Source organism: Typopeltis vanoorti, chromosome 21 (assembly GCF_054136105.1).
Source record: "Typopeltis vanoorti isolate ZY-2024b chromosome 21, IOZ_Tvanoo_1.0, whole genome shotgun sequence".
NCBI lineage: Eukaryota > Metazoa > Arthropoda > Arachnida > Uropygi > Thelyphonidae > Typopeltis > Typopeltis vanoorti.
The window spans coordinates 33,954,736-33,967,943 of NC_143569.1; the positions used below are offsets into that span (position 1 = coordinate 33,954,736).

At 35.0% G+C, this 13,208-nt stretch overlaps 1 protein-coding gene across 4 annotated transcripts in view; it reads left to right on the forward strand.

Moving 5' to 3' along the window:
* hyd (E3 ubiquitin-protein ligase hyd) overlaps positions 1-13,208 on the forward strand; it is a 680,323-nt gene that overhangs the window by 21,363 nt on the left and 645,752 nt on the right. For all 4 annotated transcript variants that reach the window (XM_090411567.1, XM_090411569.1, XM_090411568.1 and 1 more), the window contains exon 3: positions 6,715-6,791. In XM_090411567.1, coding sequence (XP_090267693.1) covers positions 6,715-6,791 — 77 coding nt within the window. The remainder of the gene's footprint in view (positions 1-6,714; positions 6,792-13,208) is intronic.

Consider the following 13,208-nt stretch of genomic DNA (forward strand, 5'->3'; position numbering starts at 1 on the left):
TGAAGTAAAACAAGCCATCAAAAATCTGAAATGTGGAAAAGCAGCTGGAGTAGATGATATTTGACCAAATGCTCAAATATGGAGTTCATCATCATCAAATTGATGACATGTACCCTCAAGAAGTGTATAGGATATGATAGTACTACATGAAAAACTTACATCACCACTAACTTCTTATCTACAATTTTCCTGTTGGAAGTTTTTTTCACTTTGCTATGCTACCAATTATATATTTGATTTAATCCTTTATCCAAGTGTAAACAAACACAGTTTACGCCTGAAGTATTTTCAAGACTGGGGCAACTCGTGGCAAAGGTGGTATAACTTCTCATCACTTGCCTTAGTATCGCATAATGCAAAGCATATCTTCTTGCAGACATGTATAATGCTATGCATTAAGGGAAGGGTCACTAACCAGAATAGTTTCAACCTTTATTAAGGTCTCATCAATGGGAACCAGACCCAGAGGTGGTGATAATAAGGTGGAAGTAATGGAGAAATCATATTTCCATATACGAGTTGCCAAAAGGTGTCGCACCTTATTATTAAAATTATCTGGATTAGAGATAAGTTGATGGAAGTTTTTTCACTTGGCTATGCTACAAATTATATATTTGGTTTAATCCTTTATCAAAGTGTAAGCAAACAGAGTTTGCACCTAAAGTATTTTCAGGACTGTGGCGAAGGTGGTATAACTTCTCATCACTTGCCTTAGTATCCCATAAAGCAAAGCACATCTCCCTGCAGACATGTATAATGATATGCATTAAGGTAAGGGTCACTACCCAGACTGGTTTCGACCTTTATTAAGGTCTCATCATTGGGAGCCAGACCCAGAGGTGGTGATACAACTTTGCTACAAGTTGCCCCCAATGACAATCAAGGAAAAGGAGTAGTATTGTATTCAACACTAAATATGAGCCTAATCTTCTTGAATGGCAGGCAGTCTCAAGTAGAGTGATGTGGACCGATATCAGAATGGGGAACTGGATAATGAGACTATTTGTGCCCATGGTCCCATAGAAGGTTCTAAATTAGAAATGGAGATATTTTTTGAGGCTTTAGGGAAAGCAACTGACACAATGAAAAAGGAAAAGTTGTTCCTTGTTGGGTATCTAAATAGCAGCATAGGAAATAATTGTCAGGCATACAAAAATATTTAGGGAAAATTTGGAGAAAAGAGCAAAGCTAATAATAATGACAAATATCTGTTGGATTTCTGCTCAGATCATGGACTGGTTATTATTTACACAATGTTCCAACATAAAAATGTACACAAATTCACATTGAGAGAAGAGACAAGAAATAAGAAAAGTCTCATTGACTATGTTATTGTTGATAGCGATGTTTTCTCAGTTATGTAGGAAACCAGAGTGTACAGAGGATTTGAAATTGGAAGTGATCACAATTTAGTCTTGAGCAGGATAAAATTGAGTGTCATATTGAAAGGAAGAAAGTTTCAAAACGAATAAAAGTTGAACAGTTCTCAGATATGAACTGTAGACTAAAATACACAAACATTATTCAAGAAAAAATGAAAGAGTTTGAGAACAGGAAACAAACCTTGGAGATTAGTGGCAAGCTCTGAAGAAAACACTGATTGATTCAGCCAGAGAGGCATGTGGTAAAGTTGTCTACCAGGATAGAAAAAATCAGAACTCAATGGTGGACACAGTAAGTTAAAGAGGCAGTGAAGGAAAAGAAGAAAGCATATCAAAAGTTCCTGGCAAGTAAAGCAGCTTTTGCTTTTAGAGAATACAGAGACAGATGTAAAAAAAAAGCTAAACACTGTGTACAACTAGCTGAATGAAAGTCATGGGAAGATTTTGGTAAGAACATAGAAAATAAAAATCAAGATATTCTGGAAGTTGTTGAAGACGCTCAGAAATGGAGGAAAGAGTGCTGTAAAAGGAATTAGAGATAATAAAGGTGACATGAAAATGGGAGAAAAAGATATCCTTGATGTATGTAATAAATACTTCTCTCAATGCTCAAGTACGGAGGTAGAAAAGTCTTACAGTGGTTGCACTGCATAGTTCAGAAAGCCTGGACCGAGGGATGAATTCTGGATGATTGGAGTACAGCTCTCATAGTATCCATATATAAAAAGGAAAATAAAATTGAATGTGAGAATTACATAAGTATTTCTCTACTAAGTGTTCTTGGTAAGATTCATGCAAATATACTTGAGAAACGGTTGAGAAGAAACGGTTGAGATTTGTGGAAGGAAAGTTAGTGAAGAACAAGCTGGATGCATGCCAGATAGAAGCTGTCAGGATCAGATCTTCACTTTATGACAAATAGTTGAGACATCATGGGAATATAACAAAGATCTGTATTTAAGTTTTGTAGACCTGGCAAAGGCATATGACAAAGTGCCAAGAGAGGTGCTATTCATAACGCTACAGTTGTATGGTGTCAATGGAGCATTATATCAAGCAATGCTTAGTCTTTATTTGAATTGTAAGTCAGCGGTTAAAATTGAAGGAAGTACAGGAAGATGGTTTTATGTTGGATCGTATTATGAAGGAAAGTGATATTAAATCTGATATCAGAATTGGAGATGTTAATGTCAGCTTTATGCGGGCAATGTTATACTTCTAAATAAATCCACTACAAGTCTGCAATATTCCTTGACTAAATTGAATAACTGTTGTAATAGGTATGGTATGAAGGTCAGCAATAAAAAGACAAAGACAATGAAAATAGGCAGAAGCATTGAAAATATCAATTGCATTTTGAATGGAGATCCTATAAAACAAGTGAAACGTTTCTGGTACTTAGGCATGATTTTTAGTAGATGGTCAATTAAATATGGACAACAGAATCAAAAACTGATATGGTAGGAAGTCAATTGAATAAATTTATACGGAATAAGAGAGAAATTAGTCGTAACACTAAATTAGCTGTATACAAGACAGTATTTAAACCAATTTTAGCTTATGGATCTGAGAGCTGGGTCAAAAGTAAAACACTTGACCAAAGACTAGAGACCGCAGGTATAATAGTCCTGAGAAAGATGAGATGTGTGAACAGATGGTATCAGGGGCGGTATATGTTAAAAACGAGGATATTAGGAAAGAACTTAACATTGTTAGCATCCATGAATGTGTTTGCAGAGCTAATCTGAGGTGGTATGGTCAGTTAAATAGAATAGGAAAGATTAGCAAAACAAGCGTTCTCTGCCATGTTTGCAAGAAAATGACCTAGAGGAAGACCACGATATAGGTGGATTGATGCAGTAAAAAGTGCCTTAGAACAGTGCTTTCCAAACTTCTGGATGTCAGGGCCCCCTTTGGAAAAATTAAAATATTTCAAGGTCCCTCTCGAAAAAAATCGTAATATAGATATATATTATTATAATATTTTTTATATTTATATTCAATACAAAACATTCACAGCGAATATTGCAAAAAATCAAATGCAAATATTATATTTTTAGCATCTTATATACACATTTGACATGGCACATTTTCTCATATTTTTATGTAGATAGATATATTGTTATTGTACATTTGCAGTACAAGCACATGAAACGTAAAATGATTAGTAATAAAGAAAGAATTAAAAACTTAAAAGAAGTTTAATAACAATTTAATGTGATGGATGTGTTTCAATACTGCTACACACAAAAAAAAGTCAATATCAGGTGAAATATTTGAAACTGCAATTCTTAGATTTCTGCTTTGAAATGAAACTTATATGAATAAGCATATATTTACTAATGTTCATTAAGCGCCGAAATATACAGGAAGCAAAATTTGTGAACCCGCACCAATGTGTGATTTTTTCCCATTAAAATATAAAAAATAACAAAAAAAGAAATGATAAAAATTAAATACCTTTCTTTTAAGATAAAAAAACTACTTAGTCTTAAAATATTTTAAATTTGTTTTCATTATTTCATGCTCCCCCTCCCCTCAACAAAACCTACGTCCCCCAAGGGGGCTGCAGCCCACAGTTTTCTGAAGCACTGCCTTATAAGATAGAAATATAAGATCTGATAATGTTGGAGTCTTGACAGGTAATAGATTGATTTGGAAGAAAATTGTAGATGGGAAGTTAGTAATGATGTAAATTTTTCATGTAGTACTATCATACCCTGTACACCTCGAGGGTACAGGGCAGGAATTTGATGATGATTTTATTTTTCTTCTTCCTTTTCTTTATTCTGAACTTCTCAATAAAATTACATATATCATTATGTTGTAGCAAGAATATTTCCCTTAAATTTTGTTCTTTATAAGTAATCTTGTAGGATTAAATACATGAAAAATTTTGCAGGATGATTTGGATAGACTGGTATTCTGGACAAAGGAAAATGTATGTTAGTTTAATGTGTCAGAGTGTAAGGTTATGAATTTTGGAGTAAAATGATTATCAACTGTAGATCACATTGGAACTGTAATCCAGGAAATTGATGAAGCCCAAGATTTGGGAGTGTTAATGGATTGAGAGTTAAAGTTTAGAGGCACATAGCAAAAGTGGCTAAAGTATCTCAACAGATTACTTGGGTTACTAAGAATACTTTAAAGCAGAGACAAGCTGGTGATTATTCCTCTTTAACGATTCTTGATAAGACCTCTTCTTGACTACTGCACACAGATCTGGTCACCTGGGTTTCTTTGCAATGAGGAAGAGATGGAGAGGATTCAGAGGTGAGTGACCAAGATAGTAGTAAGTCTATGGAATTAACTTATGAGAACAAGCTGAAGATTTCGTGGGTTACAGAAACTAGTTGACAGGCAGAAAAGGGATGATATGATTGAGACATACAGAGTACTGCAAGATTTTTACAAGATTAATCCGGAGGAAATTTTCCAGAACAGGCAGTGGGAGAACTAGGGGCCATCCTTGGAAACTGAGTAAGATTGTAGTTAGCAAAGGTGTTAGAACTAGGTTTTCTTGCTAGGAGAGTGGTGAATGAGTGGAATAGGTTGCCAGAGTCTGTTATGGGTGCTATGACTATAAATGAGTTCAAAGTATAGTATGATAGATACTATGCAAATACTGGATAGTGCTTGACATGCTGTTTAGGACCTCCCTCGATGAGTAAGGACTTCATGGAGTAGTCTGTAATAATAATAATCCTTTTACCTAGCATTTAGAAATTAACCAAAAGATGCATCATAATTTTTAAAAATGTGAATATATATAGTTAACAGCAAAAATTGTGGATGAGCATGGACCAGTTTTCCTACTGACCGTTTAGAGGCCTGGTTAGCCCAGTAGATAACATTTGTTCTCTATCCACATAAGCTATGGGTTTGAATCACACCATGGGCATGGATATTTGTGAAATATTTTAGGTGGTAGATGAATTTCATTGCATGTTGTGAGATTACCACCACTTGTTGGAGGTCTGAGTGGCTTGATAATTACATATTTGTTTTCTAGAGCAGGTTTTTGGATTATCTGACTCTTAGTTTACCCACACTACTGAAATGTGTGATTGGTTTACAGTCTTTTGTGAGTAGAATTCACATTAACAAAAAAATCAAAATGCACTGATCCTTACAGTTTGCTTTGCTGGTCATATTAACGGAAAAGCATAACTAAGTAAAAACTGAGATGTTGCATTATCTCTTTCTCTTTTGAATGAAATGAAAATAATGTGCTTGAATAAAATTTTTACATACTCTTCCTGTAATCTGCAACAATCTTTGTGCTTGTCATTGTTTTAGCTGAAGATATTAAAAAAAAAAAAAAAAAAAGAAATATATTTGCAAAAGTTCTTCACATCCTAGGTGAGATTCGAGTGTAATCCTAATATTCCAGTGATAACATAACAGTTTTTGTGAAAATTCTAAATGAATCTGTTTTCCTGGCAGAATTTAATGTTGGGAAAGATAGTAGATGCATTTCCAATGCAATTTAGTACAAGAGAGAAAAATAATCTGAATTGCAGTTGCATGAAGAATACATATGTGCTCTCTCTCTCACACAAATATTTTGTTGTTTCTCACTCAGACACTATCATAGCCTGACATTGAAATTCTGCTGCAAGAAAATAGGGTTATTTTTAGACATTTTTGCAGAAATGGTTGTCACGTGTTATAACTAAAATATTAGGATATTTACATGCAGCACTGTATTTCTTTTTTTTTTTTTTTTACTTTCTAATTAGCCAAAGCAGCTGCAATTAGTGATCAATAAATATCAAATTTGATTAAGAATAACAGATCGTTATGTTCTTGTAGATAAACTTTTATGTTGGTTACACATGACTAAATTTTTTGGGAAATAACAACATATACTAAAATATTAATTAAAAAACTTTAATTTTTTTTAATTAATATTTTAGATGACACCAATGTATAATTGCTTCCTATATTTCGGCAATGATACATTGCAATCTTCTGGGAAGATAAAACTATGATGTGTGCACACAGGCACTAAAAACAAGCAGAATCAACTAGTTTGCATGCACATATTATAGTTGTTCCCAGAGGATGGCAATGTAACATTGCTGAAATATAGGAAAGTTTCATCTCATCCTATTTTTCAGGATGAGAGAGAGAAAGAAACAAAGAAAAGCCTGAGTTTCCAGGAGGGGGGGGGAACTTGCTACCTGCATGCGAAGCAGATCACTGAATGACAATCATGATCTGTGATACCCACGCATATTCAGTTTAAGAATGTATATTATGAATTGGCGAGGAAAAATATCCTGTTAACGATTTCTTTTTTTTTTTTTCCCCATTCACTTTATAGGATGGGCGGATATGCCGTGTTGCCTTTTCTGTTATTGTTGATAGGCTGGACCTTAGCAAAAATGAAGTATCCAAAGCGTATGTATATGCTTATTTTATCACTTTTTCCCCCACTTTATAAAATCATAACATCACATTTTAATGATTTTCTCAAATTGAAGAGAATGCATTTTATTCATTGGTTATCTTTATTTTTTTTGTCAAATAATGTGTTTATATATATTACGTTTTAAACCTGTGAAAAATTGAATGCTTTTAATAATCATTTATGACTAATATTTGTTACAACAAATATTGTCCGTGTTGTAGATGGAATTATGAATGTTATACAGCTAATGTATAGTTACCCAAGAAATCTGGTACTTCTTAAAGTATTATAGAAAATCACCGATTACCTGGTTTTGCAAGTCATTAAATCGCAATTTTGACTTTTATTTTGGTTCCAGGTTGAGTATTCTTACTTTGCCATTTCTGTTCCTGTAAGGTATTCAACAGGCTGCATCTTTTCAAATTTTAAGCATCAGATCTAATTAATGAAAGAATGCAAACACTTTAAATAGCTTTAAAACAAAAACATTTTGTGGTTATTTTTTATAACCACAAAATGTCTTGTTTTTTTTTTTTTTTTTCCCTTCTTCTCTTCTTCCTATCTCAGTAACAGATAACAGACACTTATTGATGCATCAGTCATCTGATTTCAATGAAGAAATATAAATAATTTCTTATATTGCTTGGGGTCCCTTGGGGATTTCAACATGTCAAAGTGGATAAAAATGAGGGGAGGGTACAGAGGAGGATTCCCTTTATACAGGTTGCATAATTTCTACCAAGTTTTGGAATATACAGTGAGTACATGACATTCATTCTTCTCATTTCTGATAAAATGTCAATTGGGATAATTTTATGATGTTTTGATATTTTATGTGGGAGGGATTCATTGTTCAGATATAATTTAAAACTGCTAATAATGGACACTGGAATAATGAGTGTTTGGATTCTGAGACCCATCCAGTCTTAGCCTCTTGCTTTTTGGCACTAGAATGGTGTCAACTGAGATGAATGACTAGTGGGATTTCCACAACTCTTTTCCATCATGTGATGACTGTTTCTGCTCTCCTAGTCCAAATATTTTCTATTCAAATAAATGAAATAATCTTGCCGGAATGAGGACATTTATTCCCCATTGCACACAAAATCCTCAAACCCTATCCAAACCTTGGTTCTCTAGGTAGATGTGTCAGGGCATTCTAAGATAAAAGTTCAACATGTTTTAAGTTTCAAACCCTAAGCTTCATATTTGACCTACACTACAGCTCAAAACATGTATTTAAAAAAAAATTTTTTTTAAATACATGTTTTGAGCTGTAGTGTAGGTCAAATATGAAGCTTAGGGTTTGAAACTTAAAACTAAGGACCAGAAGGCCCAAACAACCCCAGCCAGTTCTGCTTTCATTATTCCATTTTTCACATGCATATGGCACTCATAAATATCACTTAAAATTAATTGTGGCCTCTTGGCATTGGTCTTCTCCAACTCATGTAAATATGTAGATGACAAGGAAACTCTCCTCTCACTATACCAGAACAACTCATTGCATTACCTTTTCCCAGAAAGATGTTGGAAAAACCTTCAGTAATTTGTATACTTCATGCTTTCATGAAGTATACAAATATGGCACAACCAGGCTTTTTCTGGTCTGTAATAGAGCAGCAGCGTAGTTGGATAAAGGGAATGGCTACACACTGGTATTGTCAGATTTTGCAAAGGCATTTGACAGAAACCACATAGAACTCTATTAGGCAAACTACAACAAATGGGGGATGGATATGAAATTGGTGATATGGATAAAAGGGTGGCTGATACCAAAAGGGACAGATACCAAAAAGTAGTATATGGAGGAGCAGAATCCAGATGGCAGGTGAGTGGTATGCTGTAGGGCTCTGTGCTTGAACCACTGCTGTTTAATTTGTACATAAATGGCATAGGAAATAATTTGAATGGAGAAGCCTGATGCTAATGATATCGGATGACTTGAATCCAGAGTTGAGACCTATGATTGTAGTACTACTAACAGTATTTCACGTGGCAGTGAATTTGAAGCCATCTGGTGTGAGGTGGAATCTAACAAGATTAATTACATAGTGGGGGTATTGTTACAGGCCTGGTGGATCAGTTGCTAGTGATGAAAAAATGCATCACCAAATAGAAAAGATGAGTGCAAAAAGAGTAATCATAATGGGAGACTTTAATTATCCAAATATTGATTGGATAGCAGTAGAATCTCATGAGAAGAATGAAAATGAATTTATTGAGCTGTTGTGGGACAACTTCCTCAAGCAGCATGTGACAGAAGGAACTTGAGGTCAATGAGTGTTAGATTTGATTATAGTGTCAGAGGGCATTTCAGTTAAAGACATAACTATTCTGCCTCTGGTTGGTGGCAGTGATCATGTGGTACTCACTTGGGAAGTGACTAAGTTTATGAATGTTCCATTCAGAAAAGTTACATGCTAAACTACAAAGCAGGAAATTATGATCAACTGAGGAGTATACTGAGTTCATTGGAATGGGATTGATTGCTGGATAGGAAGATTATCGACAGTGCATAGGAAGCATTTAAACAATACTTAAATGATGCAATATCAGAATGTGTCCAGAGAATTTGAAGAATAAATAGGGTAGGAGTCAAGTGGATGTGTAATCTTATTAAGCAATACAATCGTAAGAAAAGGATGGCGTGGAAGGAATACTGTGTCCATAAGGATGATGTCCATTATGAAAATTATAAGCAGCAGGCTAGAATAGTCACAACTGGTGTACGGAAAGCAAAGTCTGAGTAAGAAAAGTGGCTCTGCTTGCTAAAGACTAGAATTCTATCGATATGCTGCAAGTAAAAGAAAGAATGAATATGAAAGAAAATAACTGTTCTAAATGCAGATGGTATGAGGTAAGAGATGCAGAAGAGGTTGTTCAACTAATGAGTGCCCATTTTGTTCAAAGCTATCAACCCGGTGTATGCAATATTTCGCTCACTGCTACCTATTCAGGATGAAGAAACTCAAGTGTATGATGATAAGTTATTAGACCTATTGCACAAACTGCATAAGAATTCAGCAGTAGGGACTGATGAGATATCAGTATGTGTGTTAAAAGAGTGTTCAACTGAACTGGCTATTCCTTTGACTAGGCTGTTTAATATGAGTCTCAGAACAGGAAAGATTCTGCAAGAATGAAAAGAATGTATGGTTATTCCATTGCACAAGGGTGGAATGTATCAACTATCGACCAATTAGTATCTCAGGAGTGGTGGTGGTGATGAAGATTTTGGAAAAATTGGTTATGGATCATATTCAGAAATGGGTTGACAGTGAATCTCTACTTTGCAATGGGTAAACATGGGTCTACTAAGGGAAGTTAATGTTTTAGCAACTTGCTCACATTCTACATCAATGTTACCATTGAACTAGACAAGTGGGATGGATACACCATGATACTTTTGGGATTTGCTAAGGCAGAATACAGCACTGTAGACTGTTGCGTAAATTGGAGAATATAGGTTTGAGTTATGGAATATTAGCGTGGATAAGAGGATGACTGACTGACAGATATCAAAAAGTGGTGTACCACAAAGATCAGTGCTTGGTCCACTGTTATTCAATCTGTACATTAATGATATTGGGAAGGATTTGACAAGTTACATACAGCTTGCTGATGATGCCAAGACAAGTAGGGTAATCAGGAATGCTGCTGATATGCAGTACTTTCAGAATGATTTGAATGGGCTGGAATTGTGGGCATGGGGAAATGGATGTCATTTCAGTGTCAGTAAATGTAAGGTCATTTACTTTGGCGTGAGTAGATGTCCAATGTCGTATTATGTTGGTGGGATTATGCTAGAAGAAACTGATGAGGCTAGGGATCTTGGAGTGTTAGTAGATAGGAATTTGAAGTTAGTGACCATGTAGCAAAGATTGCAAATGCAACTCAAGATAATTTCAATGCTGAAATGAATGTTCACATGTTAAGATATCAACATTAAGATGTGTAGTATGTGGCCTCCTTCTATTGTGCACAGATCTGGTCTCTTGATTTCCCTTTTGATTCTGATATATCAGAATTGGAGAGAGTGCAAAGTCGAGTGTTAAAAATGATATCAATAATATCATTTTTAATGGTATACTGATTATGAAGACAGATCGAGAATTTGTAGACTGCAGATACTAGCAAACAGGAGAAAGAGGGATGATATGATTGAGACATAAACTTCTGAAAGGGTCATACAGGAATTCAGTTGATGGAATTTTTCGATTTACGGAGTGTTGGGAAAGGACAAAAAGGGCATCCTTGGAAGCTGAGAATGAATGGCACTAAGAAGGGGTAAGGGCTAGAGTTTTCTTTCATAGGATGGTGCGTGATTGGAATGGATTGCCATTGGATGTTGTGAGTGCAAGCAGTATGAATAAATTCAAGAATAAGTATGAAAGCTGGTGTGTGTGTGTAGTATGTGGCCTCCCTCGATGAGTCCTTGACTCCCTGGACATCTCTCTTAATAATAATAATTATCTTACATTAGCTACTTAGTGCTTTTTAGAATTGTCTGATATTGTTTAATTGCCATTTGATGATCCTGCATTGATAACGCCACTTTCACGTCTCTTAATGACTTCCAGCTTTTCCTCCAACGTAATTACTTTCTTCTCTTTTTATTATTGCCACTTTCTTTATCAGTCTCTCTCTTTTCTATATTAGGGATTGAATATAATAAAGCCTTATGGGTATCTAAATTAAAGGAAAATGAAGGAAGAGTCATTGAGCAAGAGAACAATTTGCACTTGCGATGATAGCTTTGAGCCAACTGCTGTGTTGCCAGCCACTTTCGAGTGCCGCCGGCAGCCACTGCTATTGCTAACAGGTTGAAGTTTGAATTATATTTCATTCAAGTTTGAATGAGATATAACTTCTCCTAAGTTGCCTTTTCCCTGAGGAAGTAGGGAGTTCAGAAGTGTTATTAAAATTTTTAAAGGGATATGCAGGAACTGAAGGTTTGGGAAACACTGATCTATATCTTCCTGCAGTCTGTACTATCCCTTGCTCCTGCGAACTTTAATACTTCAGACAGATCAAAAGAACTGCTAATATCTCCCTAAAAGTACACAGATACTATGTCCATTACCTGCAATGTGACTGTTCCTGGGTTATAGACTACACCATGGATACAGATAACAGATCTAGTGGGTGGGATACTTCCCTCTTATACAGAATCAGATATAAATTCAGCTGCATCACATTTCAAAATTCTAGGAAATCTTAAGTAAGAGGCATTTAGAACTGTAGGAGCCCCACCTTTTACATTCAGTCTGTGTTTGCCATCCTGGTATGTACCTGTATGCATGCATGTTACTTAGTATACTTTTTTTATTACCATGAAGATGCCTTGGTAACCAAAGCAAAATATTAGTTTAATGATCTAAGATGTGTGTTTTCTCCACGAAACATCAACACAGGCACATGGGTCTAGATTTAATGACGAGACCTCAGTGAAGATAAAGTTGGTCTGAGTAGTGACTCACATCATACTTTATGGCTTTATACAAATCTGAGAAGGCAGTGTGTGTGTTGGACATTATGGAATATAAAGCACTTGATATGGAATCAGCTTTTGTTGTTCTTGTTGTAATCTCATGCTATAGAGAGCAGGAAGTTGAGGAGAAAGAATAAACTTAATAATTATTTTAGGAAATACATAAGGAAGACAGCAGTTGAGGAAATGAATAAAGAAGAATAAAAATTTATTTGGTGAGTTTGATCAGCTGAATTATAAAGGAGTGTTTATAGCTGCTGCATGTGCTTTTATAGATTTAAAGAGCAAGAGAATTATCAATGCAAAGTCTGGTGAACTGTATCAGTCCATCGAGATATAGGTGGATCGATGCAGTAAAAGTGCCTTAAGAAGACAGAAATATAAGATCAGATAATATAGGAGCTGATAATAACAGACTGATTTGGAGGAAAATTGTAGATAGGAAGTTAGTAATGATGAAAATTTTTCATGTAGTACTATCATATCCTGTACATTCCTTGAGGGTATATACCAGGAATTTGATGATGATAAAGTCTGGTGAACAGCAATAATAGAAATAATACGAAATGCAAGTGGCAGAAATTGAACACCCATGTGAGTAAGAGTGATTGGTAAGAGATGGATCAAGTATTTTTAGGTAGAACTTAGATGCACTATTTCAAACCCAAGAACAGTATTTGATGGTTAGACATACGTGAGATATGTATAAAGTTAATAGTTGTTCAGAGATAATGCCTGCAGAAAAAGAGAAATTACTAGGATGCTGAGGAAGAGATATTCGTAATATATTTATGAACAAGAAAGATCAGAAGTTAGAATTATCCCAAGAAGAGAATGTCATCTTGGTAAGAGATTTGGCGATTGTAAAAAGTAAGGCTGGAGGAAACATATTCCTTTGTTGTGAGAAATAAGA